Source organism: Lygodium microphyllum, chromosome 8, assembly GCF_053477565.2.
Source record: "Lygodium microphyllum isolate KBCC chromosome 8, Lygodium_microphyllum_v1.1.10, whole genome shotgun sequence".
Taxonomy (NCBI): Eukaryota; Viridiplantae; Streptophyta; class Polypodiopsida; order Schizaeales; family Lygodiaceae; genus Lygodium; species Lygodium microphyllum.
The window spans coordinates 131,950,318-131,974,204 of NC_141142.1; the positions used below are offsets into that span (position 1 = coordinate 131,950,318).

General features: G+C 41.9%; 1 protein-coding gene across 3 annotated transcripts in view; it reads left to right on the top strand.

Annotated features, from left to right (window-relative positions):
- Positions 1 to 23,887, top strand: part of LOC148032867 (uncharacterized) — an 89,308-nt gene that overhangs the window by 53,026 nt on the left and 12,395 nt on the right. For 2 of the 3 annotated variants that reach the window (XM_087684183.1, XM_087684185.1), the window contains exons 3-5: positions 12,976 to 13,077; positions 13,165 to 13,248; positions 13,324 to 13,388. In XM_087684183.1, coding sequence (XP_087540309.1) covers positions 12,976 to 13,077; positions 13,165 to 13,248; positions 13,324 to 13,388 — 251 coding nt within the window. The remainder of the gene's footprint in view (positions 1 to 12,975; positions 13,078 to 13,164; positions 13,249 to 13,323; positions 13,389 to 23,887) is intronic. The other variant, XM_087684184.1, reaches the window with a different exon arrangement.

Consider the following 23,887-nt stretch of genomic DNA (forward strand, 5'->3'; position numbering starts at 1 on the left):
GCAGCTCCACTTCGCCAGGGCCCTGTTTCGTGCAGGCGGAGTCAACGCCTGCTCGCGACCTGCCTGCCCGCTTCAGATTCGCGCAGCCCGCCAATCAGCCTCCCGCCGTTTTTGACCACGTGCAGCCCGCCTGCCCATCGCGACTGGTCAGCCCGTCTGACAACCTGCTCCCGCCTGCCCGCCTGCCTTTGTCACGTCAGCAGCTCGCGACGTGCTGCACGACCAGGTAAAATTTTCAAAAATTTTATTATTTCAGCCCAGAATAAAATTCTGGAAGCGGCGGTTCACACGCGGTTGGCACAAATTTACTGGAAAAGTAAATTTCATGCAAATTTCTGACTGAATGGTCAGAAAATTTTGGGGCTTTTGTGTATTTGGAGGACAGATGCATTTAAACTGCTGATACAGTCACAGACCGACTGTTTTTGACAGAGATTTTGGCAAAATTTTGGGGATTTATTCATAACAGTGTTGCACTGCACTGTTTGCACATTGGGAAACGTGCTGTGTCTGTCTGTGACACATTGAATGCACATTTTGGGGCTTTTGTAACAGACATTTGTGACAGAAATTTTGGGCAGAAAATTTTGGGGCTTTTGATGTTTTAGTGCTGCTGAGCACTAATTGCACCTTGGGAAGCGTGCATCAGTGACAGTTTTTTGTGACAGAGTACCCTTTGCACATTAATTGCAGACTTGTGTTTGCTGCAATTTCTGGAAATTTGCAGATTTCCAGTCCGTACTGCATTGACATTGCTCTATTGCCTTTTGGGAAATAATGGCAAATCAGGGAGGAGATGTATTCACCTATGTGTCCAAGGAAGACCGATTGGATGGGAACAATTATTCCCTTTGGTCTTTTATGATGAAGAATGTATTAGTGGCAAAAAATTTGTGGGATTACGTCAGTGGAGAGGAAGCACGACCGGGAGTTGTGGCTCCCGCTACTCCTCCTCCAGGAGGACGTGCAAGAGGGCAACCTCAGCCCCCTCCACCTCAGCTCGCTCAGCCACTTCCCCCAAGAACTGCAGCTCAGAAAACTTGGGATACACGGGATGCACAGGCTATGTCGCTGATTGCATTGGCAGTTCAGCGTTCTATCATTCCTCATATTCGTTCAGCAGCTTCTTCACAAGAAGCTTGGTTGATATTGGAGCAGATGTTTGCAGGAAAGAATGAGACTCGCATCTCTTTCTTGAAGAAAGAGCTAGAGACTCTAAAGATGAATGAGGGTGATTCTATGCAGGATCATCTCAACAAAATTCAAGACTTGCGGGAGCAACTCATGAATGTGGATGAGTACTACTCAGATGCGCAGCTGATTTCTACGACATTGAATTCACTGGCTCCCTCTTACTTGGCTTTTCATACTGCCTTGAACCTCACTATGAGGATTTCGAAAGAGCCCATCACTTTCATTCAGCTTGTCAGTTTGCTTCTAGAGGAAGAGCAAACTAGACGGAACAGTGGTGTGGATGGTATAGCCTCTGAGCAGGCTTTTATGTCAAGGCAGAAGGGTAAAAACAGCCAAGGGAAAAATGCTTCGCAGAGTTCTGGTAGTAGTAACACTTCACAGACAAGTCAGAAACAGGGGGGCACGCAAGCCAAGAAAGGAAAATGCCATTACTGCAAGAAGCCTGGCCACTACATCACTGAGTGCAGGAAGCGCATCGCCAAAGAGAAGAAGGAGTCAGGGATGTCTGTTTCTGCAGCTCCTTCCACTGCTAGTGAGTCCGCGTCCTTTGTTGCAGACAGGGACTATTGTTTTTACACTTGTAGTTATGATGTCTCTTGGGCTGATAGAGCATTTAGCTCTACAGAAGATGCTGACACTTGGTTCTTTGACAGTGGTGCTTCACGGCATATCACATCTCGTAGAGATTTGTTTGCTTCTCTTGGTGCACCTCCCGTTGGGAAGTCTGTTCAGTGTGCTAATAATGCATCATACCCTGTTCGTGGTATTGGGGAGATTCAGCTTACAGCCATTGATGGCTCTATTCTCCGCCTACAGGATGCTTTGTATGTGCCTGGCATTAAGAAGAATCTGCTTTCCATTTCTTCTATGGCACGTTGTGGTTTGCAGGTCACCTTTGATGATGACCGTTGCATGGTCCGTGACAAGGAACACATGACATTGGTCTTGACAGGTTCTCTGTGTCATGGGTTATATGAGTTGGATGCTCTTTCGGTAGATCAGTCTGCATATTTGACATCCACTCTTACTCCTGCTATGTTAGAGGCAGAGTTATGGCATGCTCGTTTGGGGCATGTAAACTATGGCAGCTTGATGCTATTACAGCGTACTCAGATGTTGGAAGGATTACCTCTCTTGGAGAGACCTCCTGAGCATTTATGCGAGGGTTGCATTTTGGGGAAAATGCATCGTTTCTCTTTTCCCCGTGATGTTGCTTTTAGAGCAACAGCCAGATTGCAGCTTGTGCATTCGGATGTTTGTGGGCCCATGCAGACACAGTCATTGGGTGGTTGTTACTATTTTGTAACATTTATTGATGACTTTACACGTTTGTGCTGGGTCTACTGTTTGAAAAAGAAGTCAGAAGTGTATGATGCATTTTTGGCTTTCAGTGCACTTGTGGAAACTCAGTCTGGTTGCAAGATTAAGACTCTCCGTTCGGACCGAGGGGGGGAATACATGTCCTCTATGCTGAATTCTTATTTGCAGCAGAAGGGCATTATCCATCAGTACACTACTGCATATACTCCACAGCAGAATGGGGTAGCAGAGAGGAAAAATCGGTCACTTATGGAGATGGCCAGATGTATGCTGAAGGCAAAGAGTTTGCCTCATAGTTTTTGGATGGAAGCCGTCATGTGCGCTTGCCACATTTTGAACAGATGCCCTACCAAGGCCTTGAAAACCGTCACACCTTTTGAGGCTTGGCACAGCCGCAAACCTTCTGTTGGCCACTTCCGTACTTTTGGGTGTCTTGCATATGCCCATATTCCATAGGTACTTCGAAAGAAGTTGGACAGCAAGGCTGTAAAATGCATCTTTATGGGATATAGCAGCGAAAGCAAAGGCTACAGACTCTATGATCCCGTGACCAAGAAGGTTTTTGTCAGCAGGGATGTTGTATTTGATGAAAAATCAGAATTATCCTTGGCTGGTTTTGATACATATCAGGCTGCCCGTGATGTCTTTGAAGGGCTGCTGCCCATCACATTTGGTGATTCAGCTGGTACTTCAGCAAATGAACCTAATGTTCAGCCAGCTGCTCCTATGGAACATGCAGTAAATCAGCACATTGCTGAAACTGAAATTCAGCAGGAACTTGTACACAGTCAGGAAGCAAGACAGGTGCCTAGATGGTACACGCAGACTATGAGAGATAGTCATTTGGAAACACCCTTGGCTGGTCGTACTCGAAGGCAAACTCGACTGCATGATTCAGCACATTCCATGGAGTTTGTTATGGCAGCATGTACTCATGATAATGAGGAGCCTGAATGTTTTGAGGATGCACGACATAGTGTGCATTGGATGGCAGCCATGCAAGCTGAATTGGATTCTATTCATAAGAATCATACTTGGGATTTGGTGTCTTTGCCAGTTGGCAAGCGTGCCATTGGTACGAAATGGGTCTACAAATTGAAAAGGAATGCAGATGGATCCATAGATAAGTACAAGGCACGGCTGGTAGCTAAAGGCTACGCACAGAAAAAGGGCATTGACTATGAGGAGACCTTTGCTCCTACCTCCCGTATGACGACCATTCGGTCTATGATTGCCTTGGCTGCACATTTTGGTTGGAAAGTGCATCAGCTGGATATAAAGACTGCATTCTTACATGGGGAACTTCAGGAAGAAGTGTATGTACAGCAGCCCATTGGTTTTGCAGTTGAAGGCTCAGAAAATTTAGTATGCAAGCTGAAAAAAGCTCTATATGGTTTGAAACAAGCTCCACGAGCTTGGTACGCAAAGATAGATGCTTTCTTGCTTAGTCAGGGGTTTGTAAACAGCCCATCTGAGTCTACCCTTTATGTACATAAAGAGGGGGGATCCATGCTGATTTTGTGTCTATATGTAGACGACCTTTTGCTCACTGGAACACGTGCTGATCAGATTTCAGCATTCAAAAATAATTTACAGCAAACTTTTGACATGTCTGACTTGGGTATTTTGCACTATTACTTGGGCATCCAGTTTGTACATGATGCTAGAGGAATTGGATTATGTCAGTCAAGGTACATTGGGCAACTTCTTGAGAAGTTTGGCTTACAGGATTGCAAGCCAGTTTGTACACCCATGGAACCTGGGCTCAAACTGTCATTACATGATGACAGTGATTTGTTTGATATCCATACTTATGCTCCAGCAGTGGGATGTCTCATCTATCTATGCCACACTCGGCCAGACATACAATTTGCCGTTTCAGTTTTGAGCAGGTACATGCATCAGCCTCGTATGTCGCATTGGCAAGCTGTGAAGCGTGTGTTTCGTTACTTGCAGGGTACTAGAGCTCTTGGATTGCTTTATGCCAAGGGGGGACCACTGCAGTTACATGCTTACAGTGACTCTGATTGGGCTGGTGATTTTGATACTCGTCACTCCACTAGTGGCAATTGTTTCTTTCTTGGCTCGTCATGCATTTCTTGGCTTAGCAAGAAACAATCCACTGTTGCCACGTCGTCATGTGAAGCTGAGTACAAGGCAGCCTTCACTACTGCAGTTGAGTGCGTATGGCTTAGACGCTTACTTGCTGATTTGGATGTATCTGTTACAGAGCCTACTCTTTTATATACTGACAGTCAGAGTGCCATTGCAGTGGCACGGAACCCTGTGTTTCATGCTCGCACGAAACACATAGAGATTCACTACCACTTTGTCAGAGAGAGGCTACATGCAGGTGATATCAGCCTTGTCTACTGTCCTACCACCAGCAATGTGGCAGACATCTTCACCAAAGCTCTTCCACGAGACAAATTTGAAGCATTTCGCGATGCTTTGAATTTGACGCCCTTTGGTGGCGGATGATCCTTGTACACTTGATCACTCTTCACTCCAGGGGGGTTTGTTGGGTATCTCACACGCCTTACTTACGCCTACGCTCATATGGGAGTGTGCGGGTGATCACTAGGACACTGGGGCACTTTTTACTCTCGGTAGGAGAGGTTTTTTCCCCCAGATTATGTGTACTATTTTGTATGTGCTTGTGGTGCACACTTACGGGCACTTACTGTGTTCGGGTGTGAACAGCCCCGTATAACCCTAAGGTATAAGGGTTATCATTTGTACTTTCATCTGACACTCTATTCAGTACTATTGCATTGGGTATCGTGCTCAACTCTGTCTCTCACTCTCACACTGTCTACTGCACTTCAGCTGCACCTCGATCCTCTCCCATCTGACACTCTTCTCATCACTCTCTTTCTCTCTCTTTTGCATCTATTCTTCTCTCTTTTGCAGTCTTCTCTCTCCTTTTTCTCTCTCTCCAGTCATCTCTTTGACAAAGGAATCTTAGGCAATAACCGAATCACAGTAATCTTCTAATCCGAAGGCATCCAATTGGAATTCCACACTTGCTGATACAGGCGAGTTAATAGATCCTTAATCTACTCAACATGAGCTGAAAACAGCTCATTAGGAAGCCCATCCTAGCTAGGGCTTTTCCTTCGTGGTAAATGGAACAACACATCCTCCATTTCATCCTCTGAGATATCAGCCTCCATCAAATCAACCCATTCAGGCTTAACCTGATTACTAACCAAATCGCAAATGTATCAACGAGCAAAGTGAACAACATAAAAAAGAATCTTTTGTGGATCCAACAAAGATTTACAAAAGTCCACACACATTTGAATGATGGAAGCAGGATTAGTCACCATAACACCTTGCTCATCCAACAAATGCACAATATTTTCTCGAGTATATTTTTGATTTAAATGAGCAAAAAATTGATGAGATTGATAGTTATTATCATGCAAAGCTTTCACTTGGGCCAATAATTTGTATTTAGCATATTCTTCCTCGTGAAGAGATTGAACTCTACATTTCAACCATTCAATGCATGTGAGCAAGTCAATAGTAGTATCCCCTGATTGATATAGAGACAATAAGTGGGTCAACAAAGGTTGCGAATGCTGCAATTCAGCTCGAAAAGAAGAAGCATGCTGAATACCATACTATTGGGAAAATGCTCGTGCATTATCCCTAAAAACAACCCATGCTTCCATCCCTCCAGATAGGACCCTCGAGCTAAAACAAGCAATCAATTGTTGAATACATTTCAAAAACTGATTTTGCAGCAGAAAAGATTGGTTGAAACTTAGAGGCAAACGAGCAAGGAGAGCCTTAAAGGCATGGACAAGTTTGTGGATCAAATCCAAAACCAAAGGATAGTGATCTGACAAGGCATACTGTCGTTCCACTCATATATCAGTGACTGCAGGAAGAAAAGAATCACTTTGAAAAATGTAGAATCTATAAAGTCTGGCCCAAATGTTTGGATATTGAAGAGAACAATAAGTATATCCAGACTGTGAAGGATGCATCTAGGACCACATGTCCCGTTTCAAAGACAGCTGCCAAAGCATCCCAAGTTTGCTACTCAGGACCATCCATGACCAAGTGTGGTGAAGTTGTCTGATCCGTAGATACACATGCATTAAAATGATCCATAAAAAAACCTTGATGAGCCATGGAAAGGCAGTGCTAGTCATCCCTAAGTTGACAGCGTTCCCGAGTAGTAGAAGGAGCATATATGCCCACCAACCACAAAACCTCTTCCTCATATATGATTTTCAGCATCGGAAACCTGCTGCGAGGGTCCTGAGAAACCAAGGATGGTTGCAAGGAAGATCTAATGGCCAACAAAACTCCAGATTTGTATGGAATCTGACCACTAAAAAAACTGTATAATCCTTGTATACATAAGATGATCTTGTCAAAACATGCTGTTTGTGCTTAACAGCACAAGAAACATCTCAATTACTAGCTAACATAACTTTCCACAATTGATATTGCTTACTCCTCGAAGAAATGCCTTTAGCATTCCATAAAGCAAGTCTCATGATTAACCACAGGAGAGAAAACTCCCTTTTTCTAACAGCTCATTCATCTGACTCATAATCTTCTCTTATTGGGCTACATTGACTCTATAGGGTGGCTTATTAGGGAGGCATTTTCCAAAAAGATTTATATCATGATCTTTTGGAAAGCAATCAACATGGATTTTCAGAAATGACATGTGATCCTTCTCTAACTTAGACATGTTTCCAACATTCTCACTCTTATCTTTATCCTTAGTAAAAACCAAGTACACTCAAATATAAATTTTCATTACTTTAGAAATGACAGTTGCATATACAACATAGATAGATTCACCTTTCAATATTCTGTTAAGTGTGAGTGTCTTTTCCTTATATTGAATAGCCATCTTTTTTGCACAAGAATCAATCACTCCCTGTATATGGTGACACCATGGCATACCAAGCAATACATCACTACCCTCAAGTGGAGCAATGAAGAACTTTTCATTGTCCACATATCCCTGTATATGCAACCAAAGCTTTTCAACGAGTGGTGTGACAAGCTCTGCATGGCCTTTACATGCCATTCCAACTTCCCCCATGGGTCTCATCTCATCCTCTCTCATGCGCCTAGAGGAGCTGCCATGTCAACAGAGATGAAGTTGGCTCGTGCACCATTATCAAAGAAAATCAATGCATGTTGATCTCTAAATTTGTCCCATGCTCGACACAACTCAGCAACATCATCATTGGGCTTATCACTAACAACATTGGGCACCATTCCTATTGATGTATTGGGTTTCTTTCCTTTAGAATCTCCTTGATTTTCTGTTTTTTCAGCTTGTTGCCTATTGGGACAATGCTTTGCAATGTGACCCTCTTGTTCATAAATAAAACATTTATTTGCAGCCATCAATTCTCTACGTTGTGCCAATGTTTTCGAGCCCTTTCTTTGTTGTTTATTTACTGGCTAATTTTCAGATCTGCCCCTTTTCTCAGCCTTAAACAACTTTTATTCGGCTTCTCCCCACTCTCTAGGAAGCCGGAATCCTTTCCATGCGGCAAAGCATTGGCTGTAGTAGCAGTCTCTATGAGTTGAGACATGCTAGACACCGTGGATTTAATGCAAAAATCCCAGATTCTTTTGGGGAGCCCACAAACATATTTTTTCACTTGTTCATGAAGGGTTATGGGGCAATTTGAAGTAATAGGCAGCAATGCATCCCAAAACCTCTTATTATATTACTTCAAATTCTTGCATTCCTTAGCATCTAACTTAAGTTAAGTTGTTATAATGTCCACCTCAAACGTACTTCTTAACCAATTTGATGGAAACATTTGCTTGAATTGTACACAAGTTGACGATACTCTACCAAAAGAGTGGACCACCGTTGCAAGGCATTTCCTTTCAAGAAAGTGGCCGTCTTTAGAATCTTGGAGGACTCTGTGAAGTTTCCCCTTGAATAGGTTGTATCAAATCGCTAAATGAAAGTCAAAGCTTTCATCCTATCTCGTGCAGCGTTGAAAGACTCAAACTTCATTGCTTTTCCATCCTCATCAAGAGTCTTTTGTTGCCCCTTTGGGTGTCAAGTTGTCATACATTGGTTGCTACAAAAGGGATGCATTCGTTGAATTTACATTAAAGACAATGCCAAACGGAGCATTGGCATGACTAGCATTCATTCCTTGAGTCCCATAAGCAGTTGGGGGTGTTGATGCATTACCAAACATGCTACTTTGTGCCCCAGGCATCAGGCTAATGTTGCTATACATAGGATTTTGCATATTTTCAGGCACATTTGAATTCATTGGGCCTTGCACACTATGCATTGGCTACTGCATACCACGGGGATTCGTGCCATACATTTCTGTATATGGTCCTTGTCCAACCATAGCATGAAAAATCATGCTTCCATAAAAATAGCTTGGCTGTCCTACCATAGCATGCATGCGTAGCTGTCCAAAATCCATTGGATTTGCACTTCCATAATGGCCTTGCATTTGCATTTCTTGCCTTGTAGGTAGCAACTGTTTTGCTTAATTAGCATCTTTGGGAGCTTCAAGTGAAGGGTTTGGCATTACCTTTGGTGCACCTCACTGTCTCAAATGTGTGGAAGATTTCTTCTTCTTCTTGTCTTTGTTGTCCTTCTTTGAAGTAGTAAAAAAATTGGGTAAATTGAGGATCCCTTGCCAATTCAGCAAAGAGATTTGCTAATGTCCTCATCCGATTCTTGAACTGGTCATCAAATTTCTCTTCACTTTGCTAGTCATGTGTCTCATTATGCCTTGAAGGCCTTGCAACTTGCCCAACAACATCATTTTCAGCTTACCGTCCATGGTTTGAGCCTTGCCCAAGATTAGACATTGCATTTCCTTCATTCCCATGTGAATGTTCATACTGAGAGGCATAATCATTGCTTCATTGCATCTCATTGTATGAAGACATATTGCTGTAATTTCTCAGCTGAGAGCAAAAATCAGCACTAGCACAAAGCTTTGGCTTGCAATGAGGTGCCTCTGGCCCACCAAATCAAGGGATTGAGTGGTATCCCGACAATGAAACCATGAAATCAGCCTTTCTTCTTGGAAAGGATGATAATTCCCTAATCAAGCACTTAATTACAACAATCAGCAAATAAACATAAATTGAAATGCACAATCTACTTTAATAATCTTAGACAAAAGACACACGGTTGGCCCCAAAACTAGCATCCCTTTCAATATTTCTTAAGTTTAATTGCTAGTGGATTGAGTACAAGTTGAGATTTCATAATCTCCTTTGCTGATCCAAAAGCCCCTTGGTATACATACAATCAGTGAGCAATGGACCAGTTGGCCCTTGATTTTCACCCAGGAATTGCACAAACGGAACCACCAACTGGCCGAATGTTGCCCCAATTCAAAATCGATGGCTTGGCAATTGAAATCCCTATCAATTCCATGAGTTTTAGATGCTGATTTTAGTGTACAATCCCTTCCCCTGTTGGCATGGGTCCCAAGGTGATTGCTAAACCCTAATTTCTGCAGAAATTTAGGGTTTATAGCAGAGATCTCTTTGTGTCCACCGAATTTGGTTGAGATCTGCTCAAAATGGCTAAGAAATGTTGAAATCTCTTGAGAATGGGTTGAAGGTGAGAGAAAGCGAAGATGAGAGAAATTTGATTTTCTTCTCAAGAAAACCCTAAATTTTGCCTACTCCAATCTGCATTTAATGCAATCACCTATTGCCAAGGATCTCCAAAATGCTATCACTTGATCGGCAATGCTGTTGCCAGCCCTTGGAAGGTAACTCCTTGCTATCCCCTTTCTGTTGAGGCCCCCAGATGCTATCTTTTGCACCAAATAACTAGTCTCTAATTAGAAAATGGACCAGTAGCTCTCTCTCTCCCTCTCCCAAGTTGTAAATTGATTGAATGGCTGAGATCTAGCCCCAAAAATGTTTGATTAGTTCGCACGGGTATTTTTGCCAAATGGCAGCCTTCTAAACCCATTTTTCAGCATTGTCCATCCATTTAACTAATTTTTTGAATTAAATAATCCTGAAAATTAATTTCAGCCCTTTGACCCTGCCCAAAATCAAATGTGTCCATCCATAGTTAAATTGCTGAGGCCATTTGCAACTTCGAGTGGTCCGCAACCTTTGTTGACCCTTAGACTAGCATTAATTAATTAATTAATTAATTAATGGTAGTTCCTAGTGTCACCATTGACACTTATTGGCCAAACAACTGTCCTAGGGTCAAAACGGACAACAATTGATCCCCAAAGCCCAGTTGGCATAACTTATCACAACTTTTGCCTTTGACTCCCATTGCATCCTTGGGGTCCTTGGCATGTTATCATGAAATAACTGCCGTGTGTATCACTTGTGTTAAACCACCTTGCACATTTGATAACTTAATCAAATGTTATTAGTAAGATTAAAGCATCTCAAAATTTTATGTCCTCATGACTTGTTTTGCCTCCTTGGGTCCTCAAAGTCATACATATTATACTGTTTGCTTTGTATCATTGCATTAAAGTCTTCCACAAGAAGAATCTACCCCAATCCAGAGTAGTATATAATGTCATCTGATAGGTCAAGAAAGGGTGACTCCCTCTTGCTCCTCCATCTCCATCTTCCTCCCGTTGTCGTGTCTCCCCGTTAGCATACCTCCACCCTTTTGGTTGGTGGGAAGTAGCATAGGGCGATACATAGCATTTGACCTTGTGAGATCTCCACCCGCACCCCCATATATCGAGCTTCAGGGTCACATGCCATGACACATACACAATCTTGTAGCTCCTGTAGAATCAGTGCTAGTACTCATGTTGATGCTTGTGTGGTGTCTCTTGTGGTGTCATGGTGATTTTTTGTATTGCCCTTGTAAGCTGACTCTCAAGTATATCCTTGGACTCTAGGTAGACCTATCTCTGGGCTTTGATATGTCTTTGTAATCATAACTATATCCTACTTCTCCATCACCTCCTCCATCCTCGCTGGGTGTGTTCGCGCTTGCAATTCCATACTACCATCCTCTAATGTGGGTGACTCATGGGCCAAAAATCCCTATTCAACAACCTTCCCATCAATGATGACTTGGCCATTTGTGTATATTACTTTTTTCCCTTTCTTGCATGCCCGGATCACCTTAGGCATGTGAGTCCTTCGATGCTCCACTTGCATCTTTGTGAGATCTTCATTAATGAAGATGGGATCTCCTGGTAGCCCCTGTAGGATCACTCTCTTTTTCATGAAAGTTGTGCAGTCTCCTATGTCTCTAAACTACTTCTTTGGGTCATTTCCCTACTTTCCATGCTTTAGTAAAAGGAAGGGGATCTTCCTCGTAACCAAGCTACAAGCAAAGTATTTTTCCAAGACTTTTTGTGGAGGAATCTTCCTTTTTGGGTATCCCATTGACTCGTACATTGAGCGATCTTGCTTGCCTTATTCTTTGTTGATGTTTCTTCAGACCACCTCTATCCATCTGTCTTCTTTGGTTGCCATTTTTTCTTTGATTTCTTTTGTCATCACTTGAGAAATTTCTTCCTTCATTGTCATGATGGTATCCTCTTCTACTTCCCCTTCCTCCTTGCTATTATTCTTGAAGGCAGCAATCTTCTCTTGCATTTTCAACATCTTAGTTGCATGGTAATCTTCTCTTGCTTCCGTTCTTCAGTTTCTTGCCAAAGTTTGGTGATCCTATCCAGCAAGCCTCTTTGCATGCCATTGAGGTTGATGTCATCCCTTTGGAGGCCAAACTTGACCTCTAGGACAAATTAGATAATTCTTTATGTTCCACTTTGGATATCAGTGCCATGGAGGCACATAGAAAGGAGAAAAAGACAAATGATTAGAATGAAATAATCTCTGAGCTCTTACGACTCATAAGAGCTTTAATTACAACATCAAGTTCTGATTATAAGTATAGAGGATAGCTCAATTCCGTTAAAAGATACATTTCCATTTTGGGGAAGTGGGTGCCGAATTCCCTGATAACTACTTTTCCTCTTCGATACACTACCCACTTACCATTTCTTCATGCTTCTCTGACTTTGGCTAATTCTGTTGGTTGATTTTGGAGATGAAGTGGGGACAATTCGTCCACTATCCACACTTTGTTCACTTGTAGGGACTTAGTGTACTTCATCACCACTATCTTCTCTATCATATCCGTGTAAGTAAACTTTGCTTGTGTGCCTTTTGGGATAATGCTGATGGGGTCTCCCAAATCTACGAAAGGGACAACCTTGCTTAATTGTAGTTGTAGGACATCTGTTTCTAGTATGAAATCTTGTTCAAGCTTTGGAGCAAGATTCTCCCTATCCCATCCCATGGGGTGACCACCAATTCCTATTTCTCTCTTGTTACTTGCAATCCTCCCATTCTCCTTGGTTACCGACATAACCTCTTTACAAAAATGTGTTGAACTAGATGAATTTACTTTTTGTATCTGGTTGGCTAATTTTGCTTGTAATGACTCATAATATGTTTTGATGTGAGCAGCAACTCTCACATAACGCTCAGGTTACAGTCTTTCGGCCTGTAATTGAGCAAATTGTTCAGTTGGAGGTGGACAATGCAAGTTATGTTTCGTTTAGAAATAATGTAAGCTAGCTTTCCTTGGAATTTTCAGATGATTGCGTGCTTGAAATTATTCACTCTGATTATGTCTGATACAGTAATCATTTACAGTTTGCAGGAAATGCAAGCCTAATAGTTTATGCTGGACGGAATCCAACTATTGTCTCAAAACCTCGCTTCTTTCTCTATGCTGATGTAAGACTCTCAAGAATCTAGCTATCAAACAATAGTCACTGTTCTGTAATGTATTGAGCTTTTTTTGCTTTTCAGGGAAGAGTTCCAGCACTTACATTGAACCTATATTTTGTGGAGGGAAAACTTACACAGATGCTCTGGTGAGTTATTGATTTTATGGAAGTATTAATCTTCTGATTGCTGAGCTCTTTGATGCTCTGTTTACCTATTTATCTGCTTGCCTTTTGGGACATTCATCCTGTTGGAATTTTGCATGCAGTGATTTTGTTTATTTTGATGAATCATGCTGGCCCCAAGTGCCCGCAGGCAGAACCTTGAACCCTATGTTGAGCTACCTAAATTTGCCTTCTAAGTTATCACCCTTTTTTGGTCATTAAACAACCAAAAACAGGTATCTTTGCTTTTTGAACGAGACATGATGCTTATTCTTGCTCTAGGATGTTCTATAAATAGCGACTCAGTGTGCCCACCACTTTCATCCCTTATCCCTAATCCCAGTTCATTTAGTACCAAGCACTCCATCTACTCCATTATCTACACTCCCTTCTGCTTTTGGCTGCTGTCCCTTGTCACCATCAACTTAGAGGGGTTGCCCAGCTGCCCAAGGTGTTGCATAGCTGCCAGAAGGGCTCCCATTATTGTGGTCAGACTTAGGTTGTGCTGCCTAGCCTATGGCAATCTGCTTTAGTTTGTGCTGTCTGCTTCTAAGATACAAAGTACAAAGAACCCTTTAAAGAATAGCTAAGTATGTCACAAACACAATGATTGTGTGAACAACTGATGTGGTGGGCTATAATGCTAGACCATCTAAGGGGCAGTACGAAAAAAGGGTACTAGAGTCCCATGTCCACAAGAAGGCATCTCTCTCCTCATCCTCTCATAGCTACCATGTATCCTCTCCCATTTCCTATGGAGAGTGTGGATGATCTTCGTCCAAATTCTTGAAAGAGTCTCTATTGTGGATATGCCTTGAAGGTCTATAGCATGGCTGCACCTCGTGGTCCAAATGTATTGAGCAATAATAGCGATCAGCTACCTTCTATAACAGTGTCCATGGGTCCATAGTGCCTACGAGGAAATGAGAGTAGTGATCCTACTCAGATGCTATGCAATGATGAGGAAAGAAAGGCTCCCTTGAAAATCCTCATATCCACTTGTTGGTCCTCTTGTTTGTGGCCCAAGCTAGAGCCCCCCAAGTTATGACCATGGTCTCTCTTGTGTAATGAAGGATCATTAGGAGGGCTCCCCTCCATACCTCTCGAGCTCTAGGACAGCCCCATAGGCAGTGTCTTTGTTTCTCATTTGGCTCACTATAAGGAAGAGATGGGGTGGCATTGGCTCATGAGTTGGTAGAGGCTCTAGGGCAAGCAATGGGGGCCCTAAGCCTCTCCACAATTGAACAATAATAATAAAGTTTCTCACCATCAAAGGACTAGCCACAAAGGATCCTAAAGATATGTCAAAGCAAATGTTAGATAGGAAAGATGCCTTCCTCATACCCTTCCTTTCTACCTTGAAAGATGCTGCGGACAAGTGGTAAGTCAAGTTCCAAAAAATCACTTTCCCTACTTAGACTTGTCTTGAGAACGAGTTTTTCAAGGGCTACTGAATGGGAACCGTGATGAGAAGTGCATCCTTGAAGAGCTTAACTTTCTCAAGTACAATAATGAAGACATGGTCCCCAATCATCTCATCTAGACCAAAGTATTAAAAGCTCACCTTCTTACCTGTCGTAGAGACATCATGGTATGACAATGGGTTACTCGTGTACTTCCAATGAAAGTGGGGTAAAAGAGATATCCATTTTAGATGCATGGCGGGTGGGAGATCCAATGGATAAGAGAGGGTGTATCCTCATGCTAAAGTTTGAAAACTTGGATGAGAAAAAAGCCTTCCTTACAAGACATGGGGCCCTCAAGGGAGAAACTTTACCTTGATTTATAAGACACGTGGGATGAGTTTGGAATTGCAATGGAGGGTTACATTTGGATGCTAGATAATTTTGAGGATAGTTTTTGAAGTATGGATATATCCATGTATATGGAAATGCACCAATACAAAGGAAGCCAAGTGTCAAATGTGTGAGAGTACATATGGGAAATTGCATTCTATAAGCACAAGCTAGAAAGCCTAGTGGCACTAAGGGCTCTAGGGGTGTGGCCATACTTTTCTGAGAGGGACTTAGAGATGTTGTGCAAGTGATGCATAAAGATTAAGATGCACAATACTTGTGGGTTAGAATACATGCAAGGAGACCACATGACATCTTCCTTTTAATATGCTACTTTTCCCTTGCAAATCCAAGCTATGCTTCAATATGAGGATATAATAAGATATGCTAACTTGGGAGATCTATTATTGGTAGGGGATTCTAATGCGCAGAATGGGGCAAGATAGGGTGGCTTTTACATGCAAGAGGATGCCATGTTCAAAGAGATTAATGTAGATAAGGTGAGTCTACATAGGACGGCCCAGGGCAGAAAGTGAGTACCTATGGGACACATTCAACAAGGTAGTATGTGAGGGATTCCCTGAAATTTGGTTAGACCATACTATAGTTGCACTCTTTAAGAGTGGTCATCCTTTGGTCCCTAGTAACTATAGGACCATCATTATCGACCAAACATTGGCCAAGATATACAAATCTATGAAAATGTTAGATTTAGAGCATGGCAGAAGCTATGGATGTTGGAAGGTGAGGACTAAATTCATGTTGACATGGACAACTGTTACACAAGTGAATTAGGTTCCAAGATAGAAGCTTGGATTCGTAAAGACAATCTTGTGTATTGGACTGACAATGACAATGAAACTAATTGAAAGAGGAAAGCATCATGATATTGTATTCATCATTGTGAAAGTACAATGCTTTATAGTAGTTAGATTGTTCCACTCTCCTCATTGTGCATATGGGATTTAGGACATCTCTTCCTGGAGCATACATCATCTGTCTATTTCTCAACACCCCCTCTCAAATGATGAGTTTCTACACCTGCTGGCATTTGCTCCCCTTAAATACAGACATGGACCAAGAGACTAGCTCTTTGGCAGCCTTAGTCAGGTCAAGCTTGAAACTTTACATTTTTGGTAGGGTTTGTTACATTCACCCCCTCTCAAATGATGAGTTTCTACACCTGCTGGCATTTGCTCCCCTTAAATACAGACATGGACCAAGAGACTAGCTCTTTGGCAGCCTTAGTTAGGTCAAGCTTGAAACTTTACATTTTTGGTAGGGTTTGTTACATTCACTATGGGAAGCAGATCCACTAAGGAAAAAAATAGAGATCCGCTATGGAAAGAACATATGAAAGATACAATGAAAAATTCTTTAGAACAATTTGTCAAAGTTGTTGATGGTAGCAGAAGCATCTTCTTCTTCTTCTTCTTCTTCTTCTTCTTCATTCATGAATTGGTTCTGGTGGTGATCATTATGCATGTGCTGTGCTATTTTCTTGTGGAAACATTCACTGGCTATATGGCAAGTCTTGTCACAGTAATGACATATAATCCGATCCTTGTTGTTGGTGTTGAGTCCTCGACCACAACCTTTTGATCCATAAGTGCCCTCGGTGTATAATAGACTGTTGTTGGTGGTGTGTTCCTTTGCATCCTTGCTTTTAACTTTGCTTTCTACATCAAGTAGTAAGTGCTCAATATTTTTAAGTGAGAGAATTGGAACATTACTTAGGGTGGACACAAGACTCTCATATGGGTCCTTATTTACACTTGCAAGCAGTACGGCTATTGCTTCATCTTCATCAATATTCTTCTTAAGAGTTGCAAGTTGGGTTCTTAGGCTCTTGAACTTGTTAATGTGTATGGTCATGGAAGTACTATCTTTTATATCTAGTTTATAAAATTGCGCGAGTAACTTTACCTTTGAATTCTTTGCTTGGGTACCAAAGATCCTGTTAAGTTCCTCCCAAGGAGTTCTAGCATCTTTGATGCAAGAGATATGATGTAACACATCATCTTTTAGTCCCCAGGCAATGATGCCTAGTGCCTTGTTATTCATCTTCTTCCATTCTTTGGTTTTTGGTGGAGCTATTGCAAGGATCCCACTTTTTGAATCTTATTTCCCGCCATTTGCATCACCTTCATCATCTTCAAAGAGATCCTAGAGGTCTTTCCTCATGAGGTGGTACATGGTCTTTTCCTTCTGGGCATGGAAGCCTTCTCCATTGAACTTTGCTATTTGCTCAAGCTCTACGATGTTGATAAGCTTCAAATAACTAGTAAAAGAGTTGTAGTTCAATTTTTCAAGAGAAACAAGAAGATTAGTGTCAAATTGACACTAGTTGAGTATTAATGGATACTAGTCGGTGCTTGATTTGCTTTCTCTCATGAACTTTGTGGATGACTTCTGAGCTTCCTCGGGAACTTCCAAATTTGCAGGGAACTTTAGAGAGTGTAGCACAGTGATTAAAATCACCGTTGATATTTTCAGTGAGAAGAAACATTGAAAATATCAAGCTTTGAAGCTTTGGTTATGGCTGCCCACAGAGATGACAGTTAGGGTTTCACAGATTGTGAGAGATAGAGAGAGAATTTTGGGGAGCCCTTTCAGCCTGAGATTGCCCACTTGGGGGTCTTCAAATGCCCCATGATCATCGTCAACATTGTGGTCTGTATGCGTGGTGCAGGCTGTACAAACAGGCGCAGGTGCAGATTGGGCAGCGATTGACAAAAAACGTAATGTTGGGCTCTGGCTGGAACAATGTTGGTGTTTGATGTGCCATAGAGAAGCTTTGGGAGTCGAAAAACACTCTCCCAGAAGGAAGCATTGGAAGATATGGCCTGTAGAGAGAGACCTAGCTGCTCAAAGTAGAGTGGCTATGGCTGCCACAAGGTCAAGTGGAGATGGAAGTGAGAAATGGGACCATGAGCTGGATTTGAGCTAACTTGAGGTTAAGAGGGACTGAGAGAGCAGAGAGGGGAGTTATGCCGCTTAGCTGAGCTCTGATACCATGTGAAAATGTCAGATCTAGAGCATGGCAGGAGCTATGGAGTTTGGAAGGTGAATACTAAATTTATGTTGACATGGACAATGAGTAGACAACTGATACACAAGTGAATTAGGTTTCAAGATAGAAGCTTAGACTCATAAAGACAATCTTGTGTATTGGACGAACAATGACAATGACACTAACTGAAAGAGGAAAGCATCATGATATTGTATTCATCATTGTAAAAGTACACAATGCTTTATAGTAGTTGGGTTGTTCCACTCTCCTCACTGTGCATATGGGATTCAGGACATCTCTTCCTGGAGCATACATCATTTGTCTATTTCTCAACAAAATCTATATTGGAGAATGGGCTCGATGTATCTACACAAGGGCAATCTGGTTTTAGGCGTGGATACATGATATTGAGAGTGCACAACAGAAGAAGAAACATGAACATAGAAATATGGGAAGAGGGAGACTAATATGAATGTAGAGAATAGAAGGAAAAATCTGCATTGATCTAAAAATGGAATGCTGAATACAATCTGGACTGATCAGTCCTTGCACACAGCCCAAGGCATTAGTGAGGGCACTGGATCATACTGATATGGAGGAGTACGCAGGATGACAGTGATTGTGTTTTGGAAATCTGCAAAACAAGATGGGAGAGGCTTGTTGGGGCTGCCATAGCAGCAGGCTGCGAAAGTGGCTGACCTGCAGTTGGCTGCATTAATTGCAGCTGACCTGTTGCAGGTGGCTGCAATTAATTAGGTCATTACCACCCTTGCCAAAAAGAAACCTTGGTTTCAATGTTTTGGTGAACATCTCTTCTACACCTTGTCCTATAGAAATTGAATAAAATTTGGCCAAAACAATTTCTACTAGCACGGTTTTCCGGCTGTACCTCCACTTTCCCCTCTAGGTCTCTTTATTTAAATACTATGGTGTCATCCTCTTAGACATTCACATTTGGTCCTCTTAGTACTTTAGTAGCGTCAACACTTCTAGTTACCCTTTTCCAATCCCTCCCTCACAAACATTGTCTTTCGTGCTGGTACTGTTGCTGGAATTGTTTGCCTCTTTGGGAACAATCCTTCAGCTCCAATTAGGTCTCACTATTTTTTGGTCCCTCCTCCATTACCTTAATTTCTACTTCAACCATACCCAATAGATCCCACACAAATTTTGTTGTAGCCTCTCTTGTATCCCACTTCACAATCACTAGACACCATTAGTTCATGATCTTTATAGGAGCATATGATTGAGAGGTCAATGACGCTCTCAGCTCATTGTCCAATACTTCTACTAGTACAGTTGTGGTGATATAGATGATGACATTTATTGTACTTCTCATTGTTTGACACTATAAGATTTAGATTTTGAGGAGGATTTGCCCCATCTTGCCACTTTGAAGGTCCATAGAAATCATCAATCTCATTTGTCTTTTTTATATTTGCATTTGGAATTTCAATTGCCTCCCCTCATCTCATCCATCCACCCATGCCATGCTTCTCCATTCCCTCTAGTTCATTTACATACTCTAACCCCGACACTTCCTTTCCTCAATGAGTCTCTATGCAAGACTTGTACTCATCAGCACAATAACTTGACATTGAAACCATTTTCACTATCCTTCACTTATTGAGGGAAACATTAGCTGCTAACCACATCCATAGAACCAATATAGCTGACCCTCTTATCCATAACTATGTCCAAAATGATAAAATCCCGTCAATAATTCTACCTCCACTATTTGACTTTTACTATTTTTTTCATTAATACCTTTATCTTCATGCTTTCCATTATCCCTCCAAACGTTTTAGAGCTGCCCAAGCTCGGAAGCCTTTTATCATTTATCCAAAAGGAGAAACTATATTTGGGTAGGCTTCCTTGCTTGGGCCCTTTAGAATCCCCTTAATTGGCTCAACAAAATCAAAAGAACTATGCCAAAGTCACTCTTTGATCTGCCTTTTTCCTAACTTGATCCAACATCTTCTCTCTTTACCTTCTTGCATATCCAAAGCCTCTTCATCCAAACCTTAGAAATAGTAATTCTACCCTAAAGTTATAATTTATGCACATGAAAAAGTCAATTGTTCCCAACCTAATATTTCTTCACATCTAACTCCACCAGTCGTCATTCTAGCTCCCCTCCCTTCTCCACGTACAGGACATGCCTACTTGTCCTCGAGGATGGTAAAGCTTACTATTTGGGTGGATGTTCTTCATGCCAATCTTGCAGAGTGTCGACAACAAATGTAGGGACATGACCGGTAGTTGTTCAAGTTGCAACACTTAATGGATATAGAGAACTGCATAGATGGTGGAGCTCCAGTAGTCCTTGACAAAGCATGGCATGAGGATCTGTGCCCTTGAGGAGGATCATGCTAGAGATTGGGCCCACTTCTAGCAAGCCGGTGACCTCCTTTGTGGTCTTGAGGATAGACTTTGGTGAAGTTCACGAAGGATGGTGAGCCATCTTGTGGTGGGCGACTTGTACAACACTTGGCTGTACAACATAAAACAAGCTCCTATTAGGATATACGTCGGCTTTTCTAGGGAGTTTTTAGTTTTCTGGAGATATTTTTTTGGAGACATTTGGACTTGACTCTAGAAAACTTTTGGGTTGAATAGCTCTTTGGAGATTTTTGGGAGATATTCCTTGGGACTTTTTGGCCTATTTTCTGCAGAGATTTTTTGCTCTAAAGATATTGCTACATAGAGATCAAGCAGTCTTCACTGAGAATTTCCAGAGATATCATGTAAATAAGAAAAAGATGTATGTAGATTTTTCTCGTCCTCTTTTTTCAGAAAAAGGGCAACTTTCAGAAAAAGGGCAAACCATTGTAAAGTGTCATATTGAATGATGGAAGTGTACTTTCTTTTGCTCCTCACTCTTCTCCTTGCGTGTATTTCTCTCCTCTCTCCATTCCACTCCACCTTACTTCACCTCTCCAAGCTACCTAAATCCACTCACCTTACTCCACTCCCTTCTAATTGATTCCACCTCCATGATATTTTATGGAAACGACTTCTCTCTTTCCTTCAACAATCTTTCTTTGTCCTCTCTATCACCATTCTCTAGCATTCTCTCTCCTCTCCACTCTCTCCTCTCTTCTTTTCATCCTTCCTCTTCTCTCCCCTCTTTCTTCTCTCTCCAACCTTCTCCCTCTCCTCTCTATCTCTTCTCTCTTCTCTCTAGCATTTCCCATGTTCTCCAACCTTCTCTTCATCCTTCCTCCTCTCTCCCCTCTTTTTTCTCTCTCCAACCTTCTCCCTCTCCTCTCTATCTCTTCTCTCTTCTCTCTAGCATTTCCCGTGTTCTCCAAACTTCCTCTCTCTTACATTCTCTCTAGACTTCCTCAGCTTACGTTTTCTCTCCGGATGTCTTCTCTTTGCATTATCTCTTTCAATTCTCTCTTTGCATTTTCTCTTGAATTCCTCGACTTACCTTTTCCCTCCAAATTACTTCTCTCTGCATTTTTTTCGGACTTCTCTCTTTGCATTTTCTCCAATCTTCCTGGACCTACATTCTCTCTCCAAACGCTTTTCTATATTTTCTATAAACGTTTTCTCAACCTACATTTTGTCTCCATAGTTCTCTCTAGAAGTTCAAGAGACTTCTTTTGCAGCATTTCTTGAGACATTTTTGTAGCACTCCCAACATTTCTAGAGACTTTTCTGTAACATTTTTGAGACATTCTTGTAGCATTCCAAAGAGTTCTCGATGTCCAAAGACATTTTCATTTTCATAGTAATTCTAGTGACATTTTTGCAGCCTTTCCTGAGATATTTATGAAGCATTTCTAGAGACTTTGTAGCTGTACCACAGAGTGAGTATACTGCTCTAAGGAACCCACCCACATTGCGCACACATAAACTACAATTTGTGTGGGGCATTCCCTTCAGCACATTGTACCAGTCTCAGTCCCGTTCCCCTTCCTATGCTGATGATCCACCTACCTCATTGTAGGGAATAGAGAGTGGTCAAGGATCACTTACACATTGTACCTTCCCTTTGGTTGGTCAAAAGCACAGATTCCCCTCTTGTGCCAATGATTTGCCTATTTCATTGAAGGAACAAGGGAGTGGTAAGGAACCATCTCAACAAAGACTTTTTTGGCATTACTTGCCTAAAAAGAATAGGTATTGTACATTTTGCTAGAAACCCGACCATGAGATGACAAGTATCATTCCAAGGCCAAGGGTATTAGAACAATACTAAAATCAAACCTTTGTCACTATTAACTAAATGTACTCGATCCACATCAAAACCCAATCCTGGCCCAAAACCAACCTTGACACCTTGGGCTCCATGCAGGGACTGATCAGCCCAGATTGTATTCAGCGTTCTTTTGGAGTTCAGTGCAGGTTTCTTCTTTCTTTCTATTCTCTCTTTGCAGTCTCTTCCCTTCTCTCTTTGTGTTCGTATTCTTTTTCTGCTGCACACACTCACAGATATCCCTTCCTTGTATCATCCCTTTGCATTGCATTTCATTTCAACATTCATTTCATCACTTTCATTCCTGTAAAAGGGAAATTTGGCAAGTGAAAAATTCCCATTTGAGAGTATTGTCCAAGTGGTACCTTGCTGCATAAACATGCCCATGCATTGTCTAGCATGTTTCCCTTTTACCTCGTCGAGTGGAGCATTCATAAGCTCTCCATCGCTGACCCAAGATTTTGAGGACGTATCTTACTACATCCACTATTTTACCTTCTCATACTTGTATATTGATACCCTTGATTATGGTTGTGCATATGTGAGTCTCTCTTTTGTATGGACTACTGAGCTAGGTCAATGAAATAAAAAGACTAGGCTGCATAGGAGTTATCATCACCTTTGCGATCATTGCAGGCCCATTGACAATCCATTGTGACACCTTCAGCTCAATGTCTTGATTATGTCTACGATCCTAGTAGGTCCTTGGGTAGCTGGAGTCAACCCTTGTTCTAAAGCCTTGGTCTCTTTAAAGTTTAGGCTGGGATCTTTTGGTCAAGGTTGAGCCATCCCTTCACTCTCTTCAATCACTCTTTTTTTGGGTCTGAAAGGGCATATTGAACCAGCTAAATTTTCTTTCTAAAATTTCATATTTTTCTAGCTCATTAAACAGCCCTAAAAAGGACATTTTGCTTTTTGAATGAGACATAAGACTTTTTCTAGCTCTAGGATGTTCTATAAATATGGACTTTGTGTGAACACTTTCATCCATTATCCCTAATCCTAGTTCATTTAGTGCCAAGCACTCCACTGACTCCATCATCTGCACTCTGTTCTGCTGTTGGTTGCTGCTGCCTGCTGTCGCCTGCCCAAGGTGTCACATAGCTGCCAAAAGGTCTCCCACTGCATCGTCAGCTCCAGATTGTGCTGCCCAGCCAGTGGTGGTCTCCTACAGTATGTGTTTTCTGCTTCAATACTCTCCATCAGCTGCTGTCACTTGCCCTTGGTGGACATAATCTAGCTGCTGCCACTAGTCATCACTCTACCTTGGAGGCTGCTTTTTTAGTTCTAGGCTGTTTTCCAGCATCGACATCCTCATCTACAAGAGTTGCCTTCTTCCAATTCATCTCCAGATTGCTGCATTGTTGCTGCCAACTACTTCACGGTATCATCTACTGCATTGACTAGTCCACAACTGCTGCATTTTCATCACCCTCAACTCCAACCTATTGGATCAACATCATCATTG